At 53.0% G+C, this 26425-nt stretch overlaps 1 protein-coding gene and 1 non-coding gene across 2 annotated transcripts in view; one reads left to right on the forward strand and one right to left on the reverse strand.

Moving 5' to 3' along the window:
- The first annotated feature begins 1741 nt into the window (after positions 1-1741).
- Positions 1742-1817, forward strand: Trnaa-ugc (transfer RNA alanine (anticodon UGC)). Its single transcript has one exon. It is a non-coding gene; the product is annotated as a tRNA-Ala (tRNA).
- Positions 1818-23311: 21494 nt separating this feature from the next.
- LOC124991528 (uncharacterized) overlaps positions 23312-26425 on the reverse strand; it is a 40215-nt gene continuing 37101 nt past the window's right edge. The window contains exon 2 of the mRNA XM_047562193.1: positions 23312-23743. Coding sequence (XP_047418149.1) covers positions 23508-23743 — 236 coding nt within the window. The 3' untranslated portion in view covers positions 23312-23507. The remainder of the gene's footprint in view (positions 23744-26425) is intronic.

Raw genomic sequence — 26425 nt, forward strand, 5'->3', positions numbered from 1 at the left:
ACCTTTCTACCCCACATTTTGCCAATTAAGTGGGTTTTAGTGTATCTCCCTCTGGCAATTTTAAATCCTACCCCAAGATTCTTTGAGATGAAGGTCAAAGAACCCTTGGGGCAGGGTCCACATGTGGATCTGGGTCTCCTTCCCCTGAATGTGGGTGAGTCCGTGTCTCACCCACAGCCCGGTTGTGCAGGGACAGTGAAGAAGTTTGCAGACAGACCAAAGCGAGTGTCCAGAAACAGCCCCAGGGACGTGTGATTTATTGGGCAAAGCTCACAAGAGATCAGAGACGGCTCCGAGAAGAGCCTCAGAGACGTGCTGAGCACCTCTGTCCTCCAGCTGCCCCGCCGGGCGGCGCCTCCTCTCCCTCGTGGTGCTCTGCCCAGCGGTGACCAGCCGGGTGGGGACACATCCCTCCCGGTGCCTCGGTTCCGCCCCCGTCCCCACAGAGGGCTGCAAGCGTCAGGCTGCAGAGGTGGCGGCCTCGTGGGCTGTAGCTCGCTTAGCCTGTTGTCTGACCAGCATGGAAGGAGCGGCTGTCCCTGTGGACGAGACAGGGTGACTTTCCACGGAGAACCCCGACCTGGCCGGTCCTGTGCACGGGGGAGCCAGTGTCCTCCACCATGATGTGGATTAGAGTGTCCAGCCAGTCTCGCTTCCCGGTCCCCTTAACTTGACGAGGTTTGTGGGGACGGGAAAGGGGACATGCAGGGACAGGGCATGACTGTCCCCCTTCGCTTCCGGGATGAGACAGCCTGCAACCGCTTCAACCAAGAGAGGATGGTGGGAATGAGATGGCAAGCTTGCAAAATGGGTGGGGAAGTGCGACGTGGCTCGGAGACCCGGGTGAACCTGACCCTCCTGGAGGGAGCCTTCAGAGGGCCACCAAGCCACCCCCAGCCTTCCCAACCGAACCCTGAGTCCTGCTAAAGCCGAGGCGCGCTAGGCCCACCGGGTCCCGGTCTGGCTCCTGACCCGCAGAACCCAGGAGTCGTTTTCAGCTGCTAAATCTGCCACATCGAGTAACACGGCGGGCGTAACCAGCACGCTACCTCACGGGAGGCGCCCAAGGAGTCGGTTAGCAAACTCGTCGATGCCCCCTTCCGGGTCACCACAAAGAATAAGCTCTCAAGGAGCGTCACTTATTTTTTCTTGGTGTTGGAGGAGATGATCAGGGCACTAGGGATTGAACCCAGGGACACTTAACCACTGAGCCACATCTCCAGCCTTTTTGTACATTTTATTCAGCAAAGGGGTCTTGCTAAGTTGCTTAGAGCCTCACTAAATTCCCGAGGCTGGCTTTGAACTGGCGATCCTCCTGCCTCAGCCTCCCGAGCTGCTGGGATTACAGACGTGCGCTACCACGCCCGGCCAGTTAAATGAAACCTTAAGCTGATCATAATGACCCGAGACCTGGCTCTCGCTGCGGATTCACAACCAATCTGGCCAGGCTCTCTCCACACAGGTTGGACCTCCCCCATCACCTGGTCTCTGAGGCTGCAGGGCAGAGAACATCCTCTCAAGAAAGCAAGGAGCACGGTCCATCTCAAAGTCATCGGAGTCAGCTGGTCACAAAGCAGACATGCAGGGCTCCGATGTTCCCCAGGGTACAGTTTCACAAATCGAGATTTAGCCACAGGCCATTGAGGAAGAATCTGAGTCAGGCTTTTTGGGGGGCGGGGGTTGGCGTGGCTACCTCTGCACAAAGGCCAGGAATAATAAGTTAAAAAGCGGCTCCAGGGGCTGGGGAGATAGCTCAGTCGGTAGAGTGCTTGCCTTGCAAGCAAGAGGCCCTGGGTTCGATCCCCAGTACTGCAAAAAAAAAAAAAAAAAAAAAAAGCGGCTCCACCTCGCTCTCCTTTTTGGGTTTAGTGGACATGGATTGCACTAAGCTCTCTGTGGAATTCTGAGGCGTCCAGGCCCCTGCCCCACGCAGCCAGTGCCGAACGCCTGCCCCAGGAGCAAACCCAGCATGTCACACGCTAGGAGACGTCTTGCCAGCAGAGGCAGGAGTCAAGTCTACCACAAAGAAGTCCGCCCATCTCTCAAGTCATGAGGCCAGACCCCAATGAGACTGGGAATGGGGATTGGAGAGTCAAGAGCCAGGAAAACACAGGAAGTCAGAGCATCCTGGTGTGGGGAGGGTCGGGGAGGCCAAGCTCCAGGGCTGGCCTCGCTGCTGGTGAGGCTGTTTTAGACACCAGCTGATCCAAAAGCGTCCCCAAGCCCTCCTCCTTCCCCACCTCCGACCACATGGTCTGAAAAATGAAAGATTCGCATCTCTAGCCTCTTCCCAGTTACAGCTGGGCATGCAGCACAGTGTGGGTCAATAAAATGTAAGCAGAAGTCTTTTGAAAGCATTTGAGGGAGAATTTTGAATTCTTATAAAGAAGGAGGTTGGTTGGTTGTGGTGGCTGACTCACGCCTGTAATCCCAGTGATTCAGGAGGCTGAGACAGGAGGATCACAAATTTCAAGCCCAGCTTCAGCAATTTAGCAAGACTCTGTCTCAGAATGAAAACTAAAAAGAGCTCAGGAAATAGCTCAGTGATAGAATCCACCAGGGTTCAATCCCCAGTACAAAAAAAAGGGGAGCAGGTGTGTTGGCACACACGTGTAATCCCAGTGAGCCTGGACACTGAGGCAGTAAAATCACAAGTTCAAGGCCAGCCTCAGCGATTGAGTGAGGACCTAAGAAACTTAGCAAGACCCTGTCTCAAAATAAAATAATAAAAAGGCGGGGGATGTGGCTCAGTGGTTAAGCACCCCTGGGTTCAATCTCCAGTAACACACAAAAAAAGGTTTTTTTTTTTTTCATTAAAAAGTTGGGGGGAGGGGAAGAGGGCTTAAAAAGAGAAAGGCTTTTGATGCCACTCATTTTTCTTTCTTATCTTAATGACAGAAGTGACGCCTGGAGACGCGGCAGCCGTCTTTGAACAAGAGGCTAGCTAGACGGGTTGGCACAGGCCACCAGAAGACACACACGGACTGAAAAAGGGGAAGGCCAAGCATGGTGGAGTGAAGAGAGGAGGCCGAGGTCCCAGGGGCCCCACAGGGCAGCCGAGCTACAGCCCACCTGGGACCGCATGGCTCACAGGGAAGGGACCCTCTCGGGTTAAAGGACTGTCATGGGGTCTCTGCTGCCGAAAGCTCTCCTAGGGATTTTGAATCTGTCTTGCTGAACAGAGCCGGGGGCGGGGATGGAGCACCTGTGTTTGACACAATGTCATCTCACAAAGCTTTGGCAGCACAGCAAATAAGCCAGGAAGAGAGGTGATCAGCCCTCTCTTCCTCTTTCTTTTTGAGACAGGGTCTAATAAGTTGCTACGGCCTCACCGAGTTGCTGAGACTGACCTCAAACTCATGATCCTCCTGCCTCAGCCTCCCAAGTCACTGGGATTACAGGCACATACCACCATGCCAGCTCCTCCCATGGTTCATTCTGACAATAAGCTCCTCCCATGGTTCATTCTTACAAAAAGCACAACCCAGGCCCTAAGAAGTGATGGTGTAAACCATTTGACCCAGCTTTCCCACTCCTGGGCCTATACCCAAAGGACTGAAAATGAGCATACTACAGTGACACAGTCACATCAATGTTCATAGCAGCTCAATTCACAATAGCTAGGTTGTGGAACCAACCTAGATGCCCTTTAATAGATGAATGGATTAAGAAACTGTGGTATATGTACACAATGGAATATTACTCAGCCATAAAGAAGAATAAAATTATGGCATTTGCTGGTAAATGGATGGAGTGGAGAATATCATGCTAAGCAAAATAGGCCAAGCCCAAAAAACCAAAGACCAAATGTTTTCTCTGATAAGTGAATGAGGATACATAAGGAGAGGGGGCGTGGCAGGGAGGGGAAGAGGAGAGTGAAGGAACTTTGGATGATGTAGAGGAAAATCAGGGGTGGGGAGAGGAAGTGGGGAAGGAAAGATAGTAGAATGAGACAGACAGTGTTACCCTAAGTATATGTATGATTCCATGAATGGTGTGAATCTACATTGTGTACAACCACAGAAACGAAGTTACACCCCATTTGTGTACAATGAATCAAAATGCAGTCTGTAAAAATAAAAATTTAAATTTAAAAAAATAGAAGTGATGGTGTAGAGACAAATCTATTGGCACGGAGAAGCCCATCCTGTATTTTTAAGATGCTTAAAAAGTCTATTGAGTAATATGTAAAGAGACACCTACATAGGTGTTCACGGGAAGGTAAATGGAACGTCCAGTTGGAAGTTTTGCTGTCAATCTCGACTTTCTTCGTTATTTTAAATGCACAACGGTGTACATTCTTTATATTATAATATAATATTATGATGCATATTATATACACACATATATGTATTTTTTTATTTGTTTGTATTTATTTATTTATTTATTTATTTATTTATTTATTTCAGTCCTGGGTACCAACCCGGGGCCTCACATGCTAAGACAAGCACTCTACCACTGAGCTACACCCCAGCCTACATCATATATTAATGTATGATTTTGCTGAATGAAAACTCTTGTTAGCAGCCTCTGAGTGTAATCTTATTTTTATCACAAACGCCCTGACCAGGCCGGGGTGCGGCTCAGGGGCACCCTGGGCTCACCTCCAGCTCTGCAGAGGAGGGGACTGCGCATGCGCCTCCGCACCGGACCCTGGAAGGACGCGGCTGGCCAGCGACTCTCAGCCCGACCTGCGGGGCTTCCAGGTGCCGCTTCTTTTCTTCCTTCTGCTCCTTTGCCGGGGCTCCTTGTTCGCTAGTGACTATGTACTGCTGGTTGAGTTTCTCAAATGCTGTCGTTTGAGAGCTGCTCCTTTTCCTTACGTGTGCCAAAGCCTCAGAGCCTCCGGTGGGAAATCGCTTAGTCCAATCAAGGTCTTCTCCTCCTGGCCGCAGACCCCGGCCGCTCTTCTGTGAAGTTAAGCGTCCAGGAGGATGTGAAATCGGGAAGGTGGCCAAGTCCCCCTTTCCTGGCCATCCTCAGCTCTACAGAGCTGGCAGCCTAGGGAACTCTCCGAACCACCGGATGCAGCCCAGGGTGCTGCCTTTACACCCCAAAGCAACAGAGAGGGTGGGAAGTGGGCAATCCCACCTTCTGACAGTCACGATAAGGAATTCTCCTCCCTGTCCTTCCAGATAAAGCACCTGACCCATCCTGCACGAAGCCCCTCTAGGAAGAAGAGCCGTAAAACTATGGAGGGCAGAGCATTCGTACAAGGTTGGTGGGATGACACAATGACGGGAAAATATACGAGCGATTGGGGGGACAGAGGTGGCTGTCCTTCTGGGGGCCCTCCAGAGTTCAGGCAGGCCCATAGAAGCCCGGGACAACCCGAAGACTCCCCTGGGAGAAAGAGATCTCCCTCCAAATCCAGCCTGTCACCTGGCATGGGGGTGGGGGCAGAAATTCCCCTGGGGAGCAGGAATTGGTTTATCGCTGTCTGATGGAGTCAAGATGGAAAGAGCAAGGCCAGCAGTTGAACAGAGAGGTCTCCTCCAGTGATTTAGGGCTCCGGATCTTCCAGGGGAAAAAATAAGAGAGAGAGTCCCTCTGGTGCCCTGGGGTCCTGGAAAAGTCAGCCCAGAGAGGGACGACCACAGAAACAAGACCCTAGGGGCGGCGGGAGGGCATGTCCAGGGCCCAGTTGCTGCTGTCGAGTAGAGCTGACACTCAGGTGTCAGGCATGCCTGACCTCTGCTCACTGCAGCTCTGCTGATCAAAAGGAAGCTGCTCGTCCACCCTGCCCGGGCCTCCCCGTCAGCTCCGTGGCTGGTGTGGCTTCCATTAACCCGGAGCTTGGTACTGCGGACTTCGGGAAAAGCTGAGCATCCGACGTCATGAATCACGAGAATCCAATAGCTCGGGCCAACCCGGTGACCTTTCAGGCAAGATAATATTACTTGAAAAGAACAGAGCTGTGGGCATTAAGATAAACAGGACTGCTCGGACAGTCCCCGCACTCCACGGAGGCTGGCCAGCCCGCTCCTCCCACCCTGGTTCCCAGAGCCCCCGCCTCCCTGGGCCAAGTGCACTTCTTTCATTCATTCCGAGATAAACAGCAGTGCTCCTGGGAGCCGGGGTGCACGCCCTTCACCTTGGCGACTTGGGAGGCTGAGGCCGGAGGATCGTGAGAGCCAGCCTCAGCAACTTAGCGAGGCTCACTCAGCAACTCAGAGAGATCTTGTCTCTAAATCAAATGTAGAAAAGGGCTGGGGATATAGCTCAGTGGTTGAGCACCCGTGGGTTCAATCCCTGGTACCAAAAATAGATAGATAGATAGGCTCATGCCACAGTGTGACAGGGGCCCTGCGGTGGCTTGAGAGATCATTTTCTACCATGAGATCCCAAAGGATTTACTGCATCAAAACCAATGAAATGCTCATCTTTGGCTTCCTGCCCGCTGCGGGGGACACGAATACTAGCGATGTGTCCTACCCAGCATTCCCTAGGAGCCTGAATTGTCATAGGTGATCCAAAAGATCGTGCGTACACGTGTGTGTGTGTGCGCGAGCGCAGTTTCTTCACTGCCCAGAGTTGTGCCTGGGAATAGACTCGGGCTGGTTGGAGTCCTAAACAGAAACCTCACTTCAAGAACTCAGATCAGTTTCAGGCAGGGCCTGGGTTCAGTGAGAGGCCAGTCTCCCCAGAAACGTAAACCAGTTCCAGCCAGGACAAGGTGAATACTCACCAGACAGACGAACTGGCCCCACGTAGGTTCAGCTCCGACGCACACACCAGAGCACGCACACACACACACACACACACACACTCACACGCACGCCTGCACACACTAATTTTGTGCTTAGCTCTCATAAAACTTAAGACACTTATACGAGGGTGAAAGGTCAGGAGGGGGAAACATTATTTTCTGTTATTAATTACACCTTATCCATTCTACATGAGCTGCACTCGCCTTAGATAAAGTTACAGTTCTATTTTATTAGGAAGCCTCCAGGATCATGTACAGGGGGATTTTGGATCGAGACAAAGGAAATCGCGGGATGGGGAAGGGGGGTCCGGGGGGCTCATTTGTTCTCCTGCCCAGAGGCCCAGCCTGTCTCCTTCTCGGCCATTTCCAGGACTGAATGTGCACATTCTTGAAATAGCTCACTCTGCACAGGCTGCATGAACCGGGTGCCCGAACCAGCTCAGTCCTGAGTGGGCCTTGGGTTTCCAGAAGGAATGGAGGAGACTGGGAAGCAGAGAACAGACTGAACCCAAGCAGCCCAGCTGCTGCAGGGCTCAAAGACAGAGTGAGGCCAGACAATCGGGGTCCACAGGCAGCTTCCTGCGGGGATTCTCAGCTCCCTGGGGGCTCCCATGGATGGGCACAGGCAGAGGGAGGATCTCAGGTCAGACCGGAGGGATCCTTGAATCCCGTCACCCTTGGCCGAGAAGACAAAACTGGAGTGATCGGTCATGGGAAAGAAAAATCCAAGACTCTGCAGCCTGTGGGTTCCCAAGCTGGCAGGATGGAGACAGGGGTTGTCCCCAGACAAGATGGGGAGCCGCCGGCGAGCCTTGCAGGATGGCAAAACCTGGACAGGAATCCTAGGGCCAACCTCTTCCTTGGGCACATCCCTGGCTCTCTGGGAGCCTCAGTTTCCCTGATTTGGAAACTGAGAGAGAGAGCATCATCATAACGTGGAGAACGAGAACAGCAACCACGACATTCAAATGTCCACGACAAGGATCGGGAGCTGATGGGCCCTTCCTAGGGTACCGTAGATAACGTAATGAGAAGCACATCAGGACCCGTAAATCACGGCGCAGATATAATTTATTGTTATTAATATGATCTGCCCTGTCCTTCCCCAGCCCCTCGGGCTGCCAGGAGAGTCTGTGCTCTGTCATCACGCACTTGAAGACAGGTTGTTTTCTCGTCCCTTCTCTCTCCTTGTCTCTAATCACCATGTTCTAATTCTCCGGCTGAGCTTGAATTCAATTCTCGGCCGGAGCTCGGTGCCATATATTACTCCCTGTCGGGGCTGCAGTCTGGCTTGTGTCTCCTCCGCACTCGCAGCCGCCTTGGGCCACCTCCCGAGGTGCCAGGCGCTGGGCTCTGCTTTCGGCTCCAGCGATCACACTTAAGGCGCCGGCGGGCAGCTCGGCCACTGAGGCATCGGCCAGACCCCCTTTTACAGCCGAGGGACTAAGGCATGGGGCACGAAGGGGACTTGGTTTCATCCCAAGGACATCTCACTCCAGACCACTAACATCACCCCACGGGGCTTCGCAACTCCAATAAGCGGATGTTTATAGAATGTGTTTCTAGAATGTTCCTTTCCCGCACAAGGAACCGGAGACCCCAGAGGAGCGGGCCCTGCCATCTCCAGTTCTGCGCTGCCTTCTCCAGCTCTCAGCTGGGTTTTCAGTGAACGTGGAGGAGGAGGAAGAGGGAAGAGGGAGCTGCTGGCCGCCTGGAGTTGGAGGCTTCCTATCTGCACATCAGAATGTTTCCTGGGGGTTCGGCCAGGAATTCAGGCCTGGGGGCCCCCCTGGGAGTCCTGCCAGCGAATCCTTTGATCCTCTCCACAGTCCATCCCCTCCTTGATGTGATCCTGTCTCGCAGCCCTGATGTCTAATTTGTGATAGCCCCACAGTGTCCCCAAGGGCGCCAGGTCTGGAGATGCTGATAGGGATCCCGCTTGGGGGGGCAGGGGGGCAGGAAGGCGGATGGTGGGAAGGGGCACGTCTCAGGTGTCACCGCCGCTCACCGCTCCTCGCCATTCCTCTCTCTCTCCTCGTGTCTTCTGTTTCTCTTTGCTGGTGTTGGCCCTCCCACCGGCTCTCTCCCTCCTGCTGCCCCTTTTATTCTGTTGCAGACTCTTTACCTTATGTTTGTCCCTCTTCCCTCCCCCCTCCGTGGTCTCTGCCTCCTCTAACTGGCCTCCCTCTCTCTTCACAGCCCCTTGCCCTTCTGCACCATGGGCTCTATCTTTCCTTCCTCTCTCTGTCTCCCAGGGCACCAGGAAAACCCAACCATTCCACAGAATGACCTGGAAACGCAGCCGCAGAAACAGGACACAGGACTGGGAGACTCTCCCTCCAACGCAGAGCCCACCCAGAGCATGCAGGGCTGGGACAAAGCTGGCCAACACCCCGTTCACCAGCTCCATCCCAAGAACCAGGCCGGGCTCACAGAGGACCAAGGTCAATTCCAGAAAGTACTGCTGAAGGGCACTGTCCCAAAGCTTGCTGAATGGGAGGTGGGGGCTCAGCAGCCTCTGTTCCCCCTGAGAACCTTCTGGACCTGCAAATCGATTTCCAGTGCAACCTCCCAACGTCACTGCAGGGTGTCCAACCCACCCTGACAAATCGACTCTCACCTTTCATCTGTCCCATTGGTTATCACAGCCAAAAATATTCCTTTAGCTGAATTCTTCAAGCCAAATGAATCCACGTAGGTGGACGGTCAGGGCCTCTTTGCTGCAGCACAACACACACACACACACACACACACACACACACACACAGTGTCTACCAAGAACCCAGCATTTGCTGAGGTCATTTCCTTAAAATTATTTTAAATTTCTCAATAGATCTGTGAATATTATCAATCCTATTATTATCAGAAACTGGAAGAGTGAGATTCAGATAAAGGACAGTGACTTTTCCAAGGTCACCTAGCCAAGAGGATGGGAGCCGGCTGGTCATCTACCTGCTCATGTTGGAAAGAACAGGAACCTGGTGCTGGACACTGCTGCCCGTGACCAGCCTCCCCCTGGTTTATGTTAGAACTGGGTTTGGTCTCCAAGCCAACCGTACACCGTCAACCAACTTCTAGAACACCACCCCCGTGCAGAGACAGGGTTTCTCTACAGGAAACTGCTTTTCTGGCTTGGGAAGCACTGTTTTCTCTATTTAGGAACATGAGGCATTCCGCATATTTAGTTATTTTTTTTTTTTTTAGAAGGCAAATTTGGTATCCAGGATCGTTTTCTGCCTTATTAAACTTTTCAGAAACTGTATCTCTTTTAAACAGCCCGTGGGGGCTCTTTCCCCACCAAATGCCTCCTCAAGGACATCTCCCCGACGTCAGAGGCCCAAGCCAAAACACGGCGCAGGAAAGCCCGGAGGAAGGGCGAGGCAGGGAGAGAGGTCTAATCATCGCGGAAGCTTTGAAAAGAATCTTGAGCAAATCCAGTTTGTCTAAAACGCATCCAGCATTTAACGTTTAATAGGAGCTGATCCAGTTAATGCGCCACATGCTTGGGGTAAATGGATCCTTCCCCTTTAAGGGCCTGTTGACGTTAGGTGAAGGAGAAAAACAGTTGTTATGATTCGGAAACTCAGGATGAACTCAATTAATCAATGCTGAGATGATTTGAATCATGTGGCAAATGCTTGGTCACCTCTCTGATATCCTATCCTCATCCCTCGGAAGATGTAGACGTGATTAATGTCACCTGTGACCACCACGTCTCCAGGCAAGACCCCCCCAAACCCAGCAGACAGAGAAACAAATTAGATCCAAAGGCAGGGGATCAGTTTCAGAGGGGACAGGCCCCCGGCTGGGGAGGGGGGTGGTCTCTGGGGGTGCCTGGCCGGGCCCAACTGTCACAGGCGGGCAAAAGATAGAGACCAGACCATATGGGGGCTGGGAGGCAGGAGCCCGGGAGTGAGGGCCTTGGACTACTCCCCAAGTCTCTGCCGGGCCCTGAGCACGCCCGCATCCCCAAGGCCTCCTCTGCCTCTTAAGGTTAGAGCCAGGCGTGTCTGCCCCAGTCCTGGGCTGGGAGGAAGTGGGTTTGGGAGAGAGAGGGTGGGAGAGTGTTGATCAGGGTTATTTTGATTGCTTTGAAAGTCTGCCTGTTACACACACACACACACACACACACACACATTTCCAATAGCTTCTGGAATTTGCCAACCACACCGGGGACTCATTCCCTCCCCCTCCTTCCTTCTTTTCTCTCTCCTGCATCTTCTACCATCTTTCTTTCATTCATTCAACAAACATTTCCAGAGGGCTGGAGGCACCTCCCGGGCTCTTCGAGGAAGGAGAGAAAGTCTCTAGGCTGATTTCTGGGAAAGATAAGCAGCAGGAGGGAGCAAGGACGCACAGGTCCCCATTTTTCTCTTCTGCTTCCAACTCAGCCACCAGCCGAGGGAAAGAGCCTTAAACCGGCTCTGAGACTCCTGGATCAGCAGCCCCGACCCCAGGATGTCATCTGGCACCACCCAGCTGTCACCGAGTTCTTCTTCCCCTGGGTCCCTTATCGACCTTTTCCACGCTGCGCCCCCAGCGTCCAGCCCCTGTGAACCTCTGTTGAGTACCTGAATGAAGAGCGGGCCAATCCGCCCTTTGACGTCACCCTGAGGACTGGACGCTGTGCCATTGAAAGGGACAGGGGGTTGCTGGGAGTGTATGCAGTGGTCAGCGCCACCTGAGGCTCCGGGGTCCGTCCCCAGCACCACCCACAAAAAAGAACAACTTGCTTCCTTCCAGAAAAACTTAAAGATAACCTACGATGGGTTTCTCTAGGTTCCAAAGGGTTGAAGTCCATCGCTCAGGGTGGTGGCTCTGGGACCTGCCTTTCATCTGCATCTCCAGCTACTCCCGTGCACACTCCTCAGACAACCCTATTGAACATCTCCTGCAGCCACCGAAGCTCTGAGAGCAAGCGCATGACTTACCAGTAAGTGGCTGAAGAAGGTCATGCTGGCCCCAGCCTAGAAAATGAAGTGGAGAACCCAAAGGTAGAGAGAAGAGATGAGCTAGACCACCTAAGAATAGAAGTTCCAGAACCTTCTTTCTTATGAAAAGAGCTTAGTAGGGCTGGGGAGATAGTTCAGTTGGTAGAGTGCTTGTCTTGCAAGCACAAGGCTCTGGGTTCAATCCCTAGCACCGCAAAAAAAAAAAGTGGGGGGGGGTTAGTGGACTTAGCACATGTTCACTGGGGTGTTTTAGAAGAACACACAGGGATTTCTGGGAGGCTAACCCAGGAGATGTAACTCAACAGTAGAGTGCTTGCCTGGTATGCACAGGACCTGGGTTCCATCCCTCCTACAGCAAAAAAAAAAAAAAAAAAAAACTAAAGCCTTCCTAGGGTTTGCCGCTCCATGGAAGGAAGGCCATTAAAATCAAGAAACAGGCAAGTCACAAAGCTGGAATGTGCGTGGGGAAAGAGTAATGAACAAGAGGAAAGAAAGTCCCCTTTCTGCAGTTCCTTCCTCCCTGTTTCTGCAAGCCCCTGAGTGGCCCCCAAACCTGCCTTCTGAAGGGACCAGGCTTACAGCTCCTCCCCTCCCAGGGCGCTCACTAGCGCATCTGGCCGCGCACCCTGGGCTCTGGCCACGGCATCTGTTTGCAATGTTGGACGCGGTAGTTTTATTTCTGCTCGGCGGCATAATATAAACTATCCTGTTACACGCAGGCAGGCTGGGCGCGGAGCCGGGCTCTGCAGCCCTGTGCAGAGCGAAACGGAGCTAAATGAGCTGGTGGGCTGGGACAAGGCCCCTCGCCGTCAGATGTCTGCTCTCTGGAAAGTTCCGTCCCCGGTTTGGGCCTTTGCTGATTGAATCCTAGCGTAGCTTCTGGCTGACCCCTGGAATCCACGCCACCCACGATACCCATGCGGATGTAGGCTGGCCTGGGCAGGGACAGGCACACCCACCCACCCACACACCCTCCACCACCACACCTTGCCTCATTTCTGAGGGCTACAGAGATAAGACAGAGCTATTTGTCACAAGGGTGTGAGTTAAAAGTTAAAAGCCTGGCTTTTGACTTTTCCACTCAGTCTGCTTGCCTAAATTTTTTTTTTTTTCTTTTTTCCTTTTTGCTAACTAGGGCACTTTACCATTGAGACAGGGTCTTTATTTATTTTGCACCACGATCTTGCTCAGGTACCTGGGCTGGCCTCAAATTTGTGATCGGCCACTGAGCTGGACCTGGCGATGAATTCTTGCCATATGACTTTAAGCAAATATGTTCATCTCTCTGGGCCTCGGTTTTTGGCATCAGTAAAATGGGACTTTTGCTCACATTACAGAACTATTCTGAACCTTCCAGGAGGCAGTATCTGCCAAGAGCTCAGCTGGGCACCGCGAGTGAGCTCTCTGTAAACGTTAGCTGCTACTACCATCCCTAGGACGCTTGAAGTGAAACTCAAGAAAGATTTGCTTGGCACTGGAGTGCCCCAGATGGAAAGAAATTCACCTCCTCCTGGGGTGGAAAGGAAATTGAATAGCTTTCCCCCAAAATTATTGGATCTTCTTGGGGTAAAGAATGGAGTCCCCAGCTTTTGGGTGCGGGACAGGCAGGCTTCCCTGCCTGATGTCCCAAAGAAACACATGAGAACAGTTCTGAGACTCGGTGGAGAGATGGGAACCCACAGCTCTGATTTCCTATCCCGGAAGGAAGCTGGGGGTGAAGGAAGGACAGAGTCCGGATCTGGGTGCCCCCCAATTTGCCCCAAGCTCAGCTACCCTGTAGGGGGAGGCTGGACTCCTGTCCCACCACAGACAGCGACCATGGCGTTGGACTTGTGCGCGTGGGCGCCTGCGGCGAGGAGGTGTGCACGGTGGAGGTTGTGCTGGCTGTGTACACCCAGGTGCACCGACCCCTGTGCCCACAGCTGGACCCGGCTCTCTGGGTCCCGGATGAGCACCCACTTCAGGCCTTACCTTGCCTTGGACAGGGCACCTCAGATACCCACTCCAGATCTGGGAGGATGAGATTCTAAAACAGGGAAGCTAAGGGCTGGAATGAGGTCGCTGAAAAACATTTAGAAAAGCCACTTTGTCTGGAAATAAAATTAATCCCATGACCAATGGTGGCAGAAGACCCGTACGCTGAGGCCTGATGGGCAGATGCCCCTGAGCGCGGGCCTGCGGCACGTGGACGGGCCTCTCCATCCCTGCGCTCAGGCGCAGTCTCACTGCCTCAACTAGAGGCGGCGGGGGCGGGAGGACGTCCCCAGCCTCTATCTGGGTCTCTCCGCGCGACTTCCTCTCGAGGCCTCGCCCCGCCCGCCGGCTGGCCTGCGGATCGTCACTCAGCGGCCCTGCCGGGTCCAGCGCGGCCCCTTTGTTCGCGGCTCCCCGCCGCCACACTCCCCACCCCGCCTGGCCCGCAGGCCGGCTCACCCTTCCTCCTTCCCAGGCCCTGCAGCCAGCCGGCCTCGCCAGCCGGTGAAGCCCAGGAGGGCGCGGCCTCCCCGGGGAGCGCTGGGGCTGGGGGAGGCGGAGGAGCAGGCTCGAGTTGGGCCGACGCCACGTGACTCCTGCTGCCATTCACCGCCACCGCTGGTCTCCTCCACCCCAGGATCCCTCGAGCAGCGGTAGCAGCCGCGCTAAGCAGCAGACTGGGCCAACTTTGTGTTGAGGCCACACCCGTTGAGGCCACACCCCATTCCTCGCTCGGAGTGGCCTTAGCTCAGTCAGTGGTCCGCCTGGGTCTGCGCCTGGGGTCTGCCTTCCAACTGCAGGGGTCGGGTCCTGGACGGCTCGCCGCAGGCGCCAAGGTTTATGACCATCTCAGGGTCTGTAAAGTAATGCCCGAGGCCTCATCTGCTCCTCCCATCCAACTAAACAGGCCCGCCCCCCACCCCAGCTTCTTTGGTGAGTGTGTGTGTTGGGGGGTGTTCCAGGGATTGAACCAGGGGTGCTCCACCACTGAGCCACATCCCGAGCCCTTTTTATTTTTGATTTTGAGACAGGGTCTTGCTACTTGCTGAGGGCCCTCACTAAGTTGCTGAATTGGGTTTTGAACTTGTGGTCCTCCAGCCTCAGCCTCCCAAAGTGGGGTTGTAGGAGTGCAGCCCCGCATCCCACTGGCCTTGCCTGGCTTCCGAGATGGGACTGGTCAGAGGGGATTGTCCCTGGTCTGCTCTGGCTCTCTGACTGCTGACTGCAAGGCTAACTATGGTTTATGACTGGAAGGTGCAGGCCTTGCCTCCCAGCACCCACTAGGTGCCTGGCCCTGCCTGGGGAGGGTTTTCTCCTTTGTATGTGTGTGTGTGGGGTGGGTTACTGGGGACCCAGAGCCTCTCACAGGCTAGACAGGCGCTCTACCACCGAGCCCCACCCCCACGCATGCGTAGTCGCATGGACTGTAACCCACAATAGTGATCCCCTGAGGTCCTCACCGCTGTGCCCCGGGCACTTCCGTAGTGGAAAGGTCGGCTCCCCCGCTGAGACACAAGGAAAGGAAATATCCGGATAAATCAACCCCCAAGCATACACCCGTACATTCTGGAGATATTCCCAGAATAAATGATACCAATCATGATGGGAACAAATCACTTCCTGAGACTCCGGCTGTGGGCATCTGTGATCAGGTCCAGAATGGTCCAGCCTCACACCAGGATCAGGCCCATCTTCTGGCTCACTCCCTTTCTCTCTGCTGTCTCACCCATGCTGGCTAACCTTTAAATAACAGCAGCAGTCGGGAGCTGGCTGAGGAAGCAGCACGGGCCAGGTCGTGGTGGGCCTGTAATCTCTGCCAGCGCCCCCGAGCGCCTCTGGTTGGGTGTACACACAGGCACGAGCAATAAACTTTGGGTCTCAGAGACCCCCAGGCCAAGCCCGACCTTGACCTTTGTCCTTACAAGTCCCGGTGATAGGTTATAACCTACTCTCAGTGCGGAAGTCCTGTTATCTGGAACCCAGAGGCCCGTGGCACCTGCCAAAGCCAGAGTGCTGCTTCAGAGACCCAGCGACCTGCCGCCATCACCACCCTCACAGAACCTTGGGCCAGGGGGCTCTGGTGCTTGGCTGTGACTCTGGATCTTGGCTGTGGCTTCTCAGAGTATTGTGATCACTGAGGGCCTTAGCAACTGAATCATTTCATGCCCTCAGCCACCAGGATTTCACTGCTGGAGAATCTGAGGCCCAGACATTGCGTGATTTGCACAAAGTCACACAGTAAGTTGAGGACAGAAGGAAAACCAAGGTCCCTCTGCGGCTCTCCCAGGCCACTGCCTTGCTTCCTCTCCCATAGCTCTGGGAGGCTCCCTGGCCTGGGAGGGGAGTGACCTCCGAAAACCACCCAGTCTCCACTCCTGGCTCCTGATTTGACATAGGACCTGAGGTCTACTCCGCTCTCACCAGGTCTCAGTCTCCCCATCTGGAAGGTAGCCAGATCTGCCGTTCCAAGATTTTCTCACTCTGTTTTGCAGCCTGTATTAGAAAAGAAGAACCTGCTTCCATGCAAATGTGCCAGATTCACAGGAAGTTTGCTCTTACTATGAACCTCATCCCTCCTAGGGCAGGCCCCTGGCTGGAGAGCTGGACTCTGAACAAATAGCATGTGAGAAAAAGAATTCAGTATATAGTAAGTGCTCAATAAATGTGGGCTGCTGTTATTTTTATTCTTATTAATACCACTTGATTCTATTTATTTATTTATTTATTTATTTATTTATTTATACTAGGGGTTGAACTCAGGGCCACTTAACCACTGAGTCACATCCCCAGCTCCTTTTATTTTTTATTTTGAGACAGGATTTCACTGAGTTGCTGAGGTTAGCCTCCAAATTGTGATCCTCCTGCCTTAGCCTCCCAAGTCTCTGGAGTTACAGGCATGTGCCACCTTGTTCATCTCCTCTTTTAATTTTGAGATCTCCCACTCTAGTCCTGACATCAGTCTCTTTACTGCCCTTGGACAGAGAGGAGATGAGGTACGTAATGGAGCATGGACAGTCCTCGGATTGCCTACTGGTGCCTCTGGCTAGATGCCCAAAGCCAAGGCTATACACCCCAGTGGAGGCCACCTTTGAAGTCACTGCCTTATGTAACCCCCTGTTCCCTCTCATCTTCCAATGTATCCCTAGAGCGACCTTGGGGAGGAAAACCATAGCCCTGGGCCAGCAAGCCTGAGGTTTCTTTTATGTGACTTAGGGGAGAACTGGGACAGCAGAGGCATGGATACTGGTGGTCAAGAGTGTCTCTGCCCGAGTTTTAGTCCTGCCACCAGCTCTTCCTAGCTGTGCGATCGTGGGCAGTTTGCTCAACTTCTGTGTCTCAGTTCCCATCTATCATGTGGAAAGTACCTCATGCATAAAGACGATGTGAGAAATAGGTGTCGGGTTAGGACATAGTAGCACACAGTATTTACAGTTGTTTTGAGTATTTAAAAATGCTACATTGAGCCATAAATAATAATAATTGTCATTAAGAGCATTCACTTGCCAGGCATGTTGGTATGTACCTGTGATCGCAGCAACTGGGGAGGCTGAGGTCAGAGGATGGCAAGTTCAAGGCCAGCCCAGGCAACTTAGTGAGACCCTGTCTCACTATTTATTTAAAAATAAATAAATAAAAAGGGGAGGAGGAATGTAGCTCAGTGTCAGAGCATCCCTGGGTTTGATCCCCAATACCTGCCCCTCACCCCCCCCCCAAAAAAAAAAAGAAAAGAAAAAGCATTTGCTTAAAAATAGATTTGTGGTTTGGGGCTGCAGCTCAATGGTGAGCACTTGCCTCCTAAGTGTGAGGCACTGGGTTCCACCCTTAGCACCACATAAAGATAAACAAATAAAATAAAGGCATTCTGTTCATCTACAACAACAACCAAAAAATATTTTTTAATTTAAATATTTTTAAAAAGCAGATTTGCATTCAAGACTGAGGAACGGACCTCGTGGCTCAGCCTCAGTTTCCCCCATCTGTACAATGGAGGGAACAGCTCTCAGCCAAGAAGCTGGCTGGAAACTGAGCAAGGCTATCCGAGGAGGGAACAGCAGTCAAGGGTCAGGAGTCGCGAAGGTCCACCAGCTGGAATCGCCTCCTGGTGCGTCTCTCCCACCTTGGTTCCCAAGACCTCTCATGTGAGTGAGGGGCTGTGCACACGTGTTTTCAGGCAGGCACCCCCAGAACCCTCGAGAAGACGGGCATGGGGCAGCTATTCGGGAGTTCCACTCCCCTCTCCCATCTCGCCCACCGCCTGAAAGCGCCGGATGCCCGGGAACTCTCAGGGTAACCGGCTCCGCCTGTCCTCGCGGGTGTAGACGGAGACTGGCGGGGACTAGCAGGAGGGAGGATGTGTGCGCAGCCTTCAGGCGACTTGGCAGGCGGCTCCGGGGGGAGTTCAGATTGAAATTACACGGAGAAGGACGTGCCGATCAGCTCTGATGCTCGTAGAAAACAAGCGAGGTGACCAAGAGGAGCGACCACGCTCCCAGAAGGCAAGTGGGAAAGTTCGCGAACGGCGCGCTTCACAGCCTGGCCCGGAGCGCAGAGGCGGCGGCCCGCGTCGGGGTCGCGGGACTGGGCCCTGCAACTCGGAGCTCCTCCTGCCACGAACCTGGGCTGGGGCTGGGGTCGCGAGGAGGTCCCGCTGGCCCCAGGCAGAGCGGGGGTTAGTTCCGAAAGGCAGGCCGGGCCGGAGCATCCCTTCTTTGGAGGTCGGCATTTGTTTGGGTTTTATTCGAAGAACACTTGGGAAACCTCGGCTTTTCAGGGAGCGGAATTACAGGGTCCGATGGAACCTTCCAGAGCGAGATCCAGGCCTCCCTCTCCGGGGCCCTCCCCGCAGGGCGCCTTTCATGGCCTCCGACTTCCACGTGGGAGCAGGTGAGGTCGACTCTTGGCCCCAGGCAGGGCGCCTCACCAGGAAAACCAGACCCCGGTTGCTGGGCGCACGGGGAAGCGTCCACGCCGGCTCCTCTGGTCCGGGTCCCCACCCGCAGCCTCCTTTGTACAATTCATTAGCTTCACAGGATAATTCCCGGACACTTTAGAGAAAAGCCTGGACATTAACCTCACGGCCCGGGCGCTGCCCGATGTCACCACAAGTGGAGTGTTCTCGGAAAAGCAACCGCGCCAGCTCCCGAATCCCGGCAGCCCCTCGGCGGGCTGTGCCAGCGTCGACGGTCTCACCCCGCCGGGGTCCACGTAGGAGAGAGACATTTTCTATAAACCACCGACTGGCGCTCAGCCGGAAATTGGTCCTGATGAGTGCCCGCGATGCGGGGCGTGGAGGCTTTGGAGGTCAGGCTGCCCCACAGGCAGGCTACCTGGAAGAGATGGAGCTGGCGTAAACCTGGGGTTTGCAGGGTGAGAAATGGGGCGAGGTTTGAGAAGCTTTGCTGACCTCTCTGTTCAATCCACCTCTGATCCAGGATGGCCTGGTGGATGGAGCGCTTGGCATGAGCCCTCCTGTCCTCACTGAGTTAAAGATAGCTCCTCGCCCCCATCCTCTCCCGGTCCTCACTGGGTCAAAGCCAACCCCTCCCCCCGACCTGCCTTCTCTCCCCACCCCCTTCCTCGGAGGAAGCCAAAAGCTTCACCATATAGTTGCCAGGGGATCCAAACCCATACCTTCTCATAGAGCGGCCATATCAGTGGCTCTTGAACATGAGGAAGCTTGGCAATCGTGGGAGACCTCCTGGGGCGCTGGCCCAGCCTGCCAGAGGCCCGAGTTCCATTCCAGCACCAACCAACCAACCTAGATTTCTGGGCCCCACCCCCCAGGGCGCCTCGCTCATTTTTTAACAAGCTCCCCGTAGAGGCTAATGCTGCTGGTCTTGAACACGCGTTGGAAACGAAGGCTCTGTGGGGTGGATGGGCCCTGGGCTCCTCCTTCATCGGCCATCTACTTATTGTACCCAGGAGCAGATGCGCAAGTCCCTTAAAGGTGAACACACAAGCCTTCCCGTAGGCCCCAGCGCATAGTACAAGGCTTGCACACAGCAAGTGCTTAATGAATGTTGGGTGTAATCGTGAATGCTAAAGCAACGTCACTGCGGTCTACAGAGGTTTCCTGCGTGCCTGGCGCTTTTCTGGGCCCATCAGGAACAGCAGTTGGCTTAATGCTAATGACGACGTAGGAAGTTAAGATCCCCATCGCTCAGGGGATGCCAGGGACCCAGAGAGGGGCAAAGGAGCATGGGACTGTCGCCCAAGCCCTTTACGGCAGGTAAAGGAGGAAAAGGGGGCGGGATTGCAGCTAGCCGGTGACCTGCGCCCCCAGGGTCCGCAGGGTGGAATGCGCCCGGTACGCACACACCGGTTTACAAACCGCAGCGCTTTGGTGCGCTGGTGTGCGCATGTGCGTGCACCCCGCTGGGAGAGACCCAGCGCTCCCCGGGCTGAGCTTTCTGCCCTTGAATCACCCCAGTCTTTCCAGAGTCCCCAGAACCCGCACCAGTGCCTCAGGGCGTCTCAGATTCTGGAGGATTCCACAATTTAGGGTCAAGAGGAACAGCCTATCTGAATAATGGGGGTGGCATGGACGATTTTGGCCTTCCAGGTGGCCAGAGCCTCCCGTGAGAGAAAACTCACCCCCTTGAGGGCCCTGGGCTGATGCCCCCGGCCGAGCGGGGAGCGCGCCCTGGAGAGCCCAGGCGCCCGGCCCACAGCCTCCAGGCAGTGGTGGGGCCAGAGCGTCCCGCGTTCGGACTACACGGAGCCCCTGAGTTCAGCTCGAGCGCGGAGTGCGTGTTCCCGGGCCATCGTAAAAAGATTTACAAGACTATGTTAAACTGGCAGTAAAAACAATTAACTTTAATGGCACCTGGGTGGGTGACTGGGTGGGTCGGAGGGAGGCCAGTCCTTCCTCCCCTCCAGACCAGGAAGTCAGGTGAGGGAGGGGACCCCCACTCTCAGCCCTTCCAGTTTCTTCCCTTTGTGGCTCCTGATAGCCTCCCACCGTCCTGGAGGTCAAAGGTTCAAGGTTAAAGCCAAGAGGGCTGGACGTGGGGGCTACTGGAGAGTCCAAGCCCCCCTGGATGGGCCCAGCTAATTAACCCCTCCACGACTCAGCCTTCTCGTCTAGTAAATGGGAATTGAGGGGTTTTAAGCCCCCTTACTCCGGGTTGCGAGGACTTCAGTAACCGTGATTTCAGGTGCCTCTGGTCATTCCTGGTCGTTATGTATTTGTTTACTTTGGGCCGCGTGAGTTTAATCAGGTTTGTTTCTTGAGCTCCAGGCTCCCCAGGTGTAATAGAAGGAAAATCCAGGTCTGTGCACAGGTCACAGCTGCCTTCCAGAGCCCTCGCTCGGCCACGACCGCTTCAACGTCGGTTTCCTGCTAAAATTGACCTGCTTGTCCAGCCAGTGACCCCGGAAGCGACCCCATGCTCAGCAGACGGCAGCCCCGGGCTTTGAAAGCGACCTGGATTTCTGGAGAGCTGGTAAGGAAATGAGAGTGGCCGGGGGGTGGGGCAGGGTCTCTGCCCCCCATGTCCCCAGGTCCAGCCCGGAAAGGCCTAATTCTGCAGGTCTCCTTGGCCTGGAGACAATTAACATCCATTTCAGAAAGACCCTGTTTGTGACTGTGTGTGGCCGGCTGGGCCAACAGGGGCTGGGGAGGGAGTCCCCAGTCGGGGACTGGCCGTGCGAGGACACTGCCCATTGGCCAGCTGCTCTGCTTTAAGCAATTAGTGCGGGTGGAAGATGGGGAGATGTCCTCATCCCTCCGACTCCGCCTCCATCCAGGGGCCAGCTGGACTTGCTGCGGGAGAAGCTCAGACCTACCACCCTTGCTTGGACCTCTCGGTCCCCATCCGTGGGCCAGACAGCTGCAAGCAGGTGGCCGGGTGCAGCCATGGGGCTCCCAGACTCCATTCAGCACCAGGGCGTGCACGCTGCCCTCCATCCGGGTCTTCCCGGCAGCCATTCAGTCCGCAGTTCCGTTTATGCTGCGCCCTCCCCCCACTCCGGGGAGACTCTCCCTTGTTCCTTGCAGGGAAGCAAATTTTACAAGTGGACATCACGGGGTGGCTAGGGGTAAGGTAGGCAGGGTAAGCGCACCCAGACACGACCAGTGCACAACCATGGGTGTAAATGCTGGTCCTCGCTTGACCCTCGGGACCTGGGCTTACCCCTGAACCTCTCTGAGCTCAGTCACTAAAAGGTGACTGCTGGGACTAACTCTGCCTTGGCCACACCACATTCCCTTCCTTCTGCTCAAAAGGACTTGCCTCTTTTTCCCCCTATTTCTTGTGACCTCCTGCCCCAGTGAGAGATGTGTAGCATGGCGCTTTCAGAGAAGGGGTGCTAGACAGACTACCTGGTCCCCCCCTGTCACTCACTAATCAAGCTATCTTCACTACTCCCACTCTATTTCCTAAGGTGCAAAGTGGGGGTGATAGACCAGGGGTAGTGGCCCACGCCTGTGATCTCAGCTACCCGGGAGGCTGAGGCAGGAGGATTGCAAGTTCCCGGCCAGCCTCCACAACTTAGAAAGACCCAGCCTCCAAATAAAAAAACAGTTAAACCAGAAGTGGTGGAACATGTCTGTAATGCCAGCAACTCGGGAGGCTGAGGAAGGAGGATCACGAATTCAAGGCCAGCCTCATCCACTGAGCAGAGCCCTAAGCAACTCAGTGAGACCCTGTCTCAAAATAAAAAAATAAAAAGGATGGGCTGGGGATGTGGCTCAGTCATTAAGCAGCCCTGGGTTCAATCCCCGGTACCAAAATAAATAAAAAATAAAAGGGACTGAAGATGTGGCCCAGTGGTAAAGTGCCCCGGGTTCAATCCACAGTACCAATCAATTGATCAATAATAAAATAAATAGATAAAAAGTAAAATAAAAGATGAAAAAGACTGGGAATAGAGTTCAATGACAAATACCTGGATTTAATCTGTACTACCAAAAAAGAAAAAAAGAAGAAAGGGGGATATTAATGAATGGTTCCTATCTGTAGGCTGTAGCCACGGAATGAGTTAATAGACGCCAAGTGTTTGCAGCCGTGCCTGCACAGAGTGAGCCTTGAATGCACGTCCTTTGCTGTTGTTTCGTAGCAAGGGAGAGGAACTGGGGCCCACCCTATGGCATCCTGACTCGAAAGGCCAGAAGCTTTCCAAAATTTTAGGATTCTCCATTCATAGATCTTTTCCAGCAAGTACTGTGGAGCCTTCCCTCCATGTCCTGCTCTTCATCTTGCTTGCCCTTTGAGGGTCTACTTTGTCCTCACGTGACCTGGGGATGAATCATCATCAGATTAAATCCATTAGGGTGACACCATTTTTCTTCTCATTGATATCTTTAGGAATCAGCCCATCATGGGAAGAATTCTGGACAGGAGAGAGATTCCAAGGAGGTGTCCTTACTTTTAAAAAGTCAAAAGAAAAGAAAATATCTGCTAAATGTCATATCTGGATGTGATGCCTGGAACGGCAGCAGCCATTTTGTGACTATGAGAAGAGATAACATCATATCCTATGGATGGCAGAGGGAAAAGATAGAAGGAAACTATGTACCTGATGACTTTTTAAGCCATTCAATTAACAAGGCTTCTTTACTTGAGAAGTTCTAATTATGCGAGGAAAAAGATCTATATTATAGGAAGTCACTAAGTTGGAGTTTATTCCTTGCAGAAAAAAAAATACAACTGGTACACATTTTCTACACCTCCGAGTGATCTTTATTGATTGGGATATGCAGGTGGGTGGCCTCTTGAACAAGCATCTTTTGGCAGGGTTGGGGAGCAGGTGTCTTTCTCCAAAAGTACCCTAATTCTATTTCCCCACCGGGTGCCCAGGTCAGATTTTTGGCCTGGATTCTGCTCAACCATGGAATGCACTGACTGTAAGTCTAGGTCAGAAACTACCACTCAGCTTCCACTTGGTCCTCTTGGAATGCTGGCTCTTTGCTCCTCGATGTCAAGAACTTCTAGCTTGGGATCCAGCCGCCATGATATGAGGAATCCCGAGCTACCAGAAGAGGCGGTAGTGAGTTTCTCCACTTGCTGATCCAGCTGAGTCCCGACGTGCATTGAAGACCCTCCAGATGTCTCGGGCTTCCCAGTCACCCGCAGCTTTTCAGGTCTCTCCAGCCGAGGACCAAATGCTGGGGAGCAGAAACAAACATACCTACTGTTCTGAGCCCAAATCTCTGACCTGCAGAATTTGAGGGCATAATAAAGTGGGATGCTTTGGGGACACTAAGTCAGGGCTGTATAAAGCTATAGTTGGTGAGTAAAGCAACCCTCAACAGTCTGAGCCTTAATTTGTCCATCTGCAAAATGTGCATATTGAGCACCTTCCAGAGTCGATCATGGAAGTGGATATGCTTATAAAAAAGCAGGTGACTGGGGACTTGGACCCCCTGAATTCAGAGGTTGGAATACGTGAAGCAGCTCAGACAAAGGACAGGCGTGCATCCTGGACACCTGAGATTCCCAACAGCCAGGTCACCTCGCCCTTCCTGCCCCTCCCAAAGAAATTCCCATCTGCCCTTCACCCAGATCTCACGTTCAAAAGGAAGCCCCTCACCCCTCCACCACCAGCTTCCCGGTCCATTCCAACGAGATAATCAATTTCCAGAAAGCAAAAGAGAAATAAATCAACGGAGCAGGAGATGAACATTATCCAAAGTGATACAATTTAGCAAAAATCTCCTCCCCCTTCTTCGCCTTCTCCAAACCAATGACAATTCAATTATTCAGCAGCCACTGTGCAGGATGAGGCAGCCACGCAGCATCCCTGGGGTGGGAAGGAGAAGCTGCCAGAAGCGGAAACCAGCCAGGAGCCATCGCACGCCACCAACAAGGCAAAGGGGCTGGTGCCCATCCCTGGGACCAGGGAAGGAGTCACATCAGCAAGGACCCTCCTGGTCACCCGCAGAACACTTTGTTACACGATGCACTGACATCCTTTATCTCCTTGGTCCCTCCAAGAGAAAGTGCAAGAGTTGATTGACAGCTTGTAAATGACCTCATTCAACAGTGGCGCTCAGAAAAACGCAGCAGCGTGAAGGAAAGCACGTCCAACCTAAAGAAAGAAGTCGATTCGTTCGTCTGTTTCATGACTACTTTGAAATCCTACAAAACTGCTCACAGAATGGGCCCGATGATATTGCTATGTCACGTGCCTGTACAAAACCTAACAAGGAACCCCATCTTCGTGTGCGGTCACGACGCACCAATAAAAAATATGGAAAAAAGAAAATGAAGGACCAAAAAATGCTCACAGAGCTTGAATTTTAATCAGAAGGGATGTATGATAAAACAGGCATCGTAAAAAGGCAAAGAGTGGCCGGGATTGTCCAGTCCAGGTTAAACCTTCAGAGACTGCAGTTCAGCCAACATTAAGACTGCAACTCCAGGAGCTGGGTGCAGCTCAGGGGTAGAGCACATGCTTAGCATGCAGGAAAAACAGGACTGTAACCCCCAGAGACCAGCAGCCATACCTGTCTAGCTCTGCTACTCCCGGATCCCTGGCCTAATGAACTGTGTGAGATAATAAAAGTGCATTGTTGCTTTAAGCCCTGAATTTGGGATTATTTGTTATGCAGCTGTAGCTAACTAATACAATGTGCGAATACCCAAGGAGGAAAAAAGAAAAAGATTCATTGCATAAAAATCTTAAGTTTGTAGGGAAGAGAAGCATGGAATACCTTGCAGGCCACCTGATTCAGCTGAGAAGTAGACCCAACCTGTCCAGAACACTGGATTTAAAAAATCACTCTTGCAGGGTACGATGACCACACCTGTATCCCAGTGACTCTGGAGGCCAAGGCGGAAGGATTGCAAGTTCAAGGTCAGCCTCAGCAACTTAGTGAGACCCTGTCTCAAAATCAAACAAACAAAGAACAAGAAGGGCTGGGGTGTAGTTTGGTGGGGAAGTGCCCTGGGTTCAATCCCCAATGCCAATTTTTTTTTTAATTAAAAAATCACCCTCAAGAAAAGCTAACAAAATGAGTACTTGTTAGAAGGAAATGTGTGGAAAAGTGCAACCATTCTTTTTTTTATATATAGATATATACTGGGGATTGAACCCAGGGGCCCTTAACCACTGAGCCACCTCCCCAGCTCTTTTTAATATTTTATTTAGAGACAGGGTCTTGCTAAGTTGCTTTAGGGCCTCCCTAAGTTGCTAAGGCTGGCTTGGAACTCATGATCCTCCTGCCTCAGCCTCCTGAGTCACTGGGATTACAAGTATATAATTTTATAGTGATTTTTTTTTTTTTTGCTTTCAGACTAAATATTCAAATTCATCATGCTGCATGGAAGAAAACACACTTAAAAAGCTGTAAGCTGTTTTATTTATTTTAGGACATTCTGGGGGAAAAAAAAAAAAAAAAACACAAAACTGAAGGGACAGAAAACAGATCAGGAGCTGTCTGGTGCCGGGGGTCGGGTGGGGAAGGTACAGAGGGGCTGATTCCAGAGGGTCTCAAGGGAAGTTTTTAGGCTGCTGGAAGCTTCTAGATCTTGGCCATAGCAGTGGGGACCCACTTGCATGCATTTATCAAAACCTGTAGAACTATATGCTTGAAAGGTTGAATTTCACTGTACATATATGAGACCCGATTAAAGACGGAAGGTTCTGGAGCTACCAGAATATGTCTGCAGACCCAGAGAATGATGTGGTCGAGAGGGAAGATTAGTCAGGCAGCAAAGAAGAGATGAGGCAGGAGAGATGCCAAAGACAGCCACGATGGCAAGTTCAGCTCCACGGCTCCCTAGCTAAGCGACCTTGAGCAAGTTCGTCTCTGACCCTCAGTCTCCTTGTCTGTAAAATGGGTGTC

The sequence above is a fragment of the Sciurus carolinensis genome, chromosome 8 (assembly GCF_902686445.1).
Source record: "Sciurus carolinensis chromosome 8, mSciCar1.2, whole genome shotgun sequence".
Classification (NCBI taxonomy): domain Eukaryota; kingdom Metazoa; phylum Chordata; class Mammalia; order Rodentia; family Sciuridae; genus Sciurus; species Sciurus carolinensis.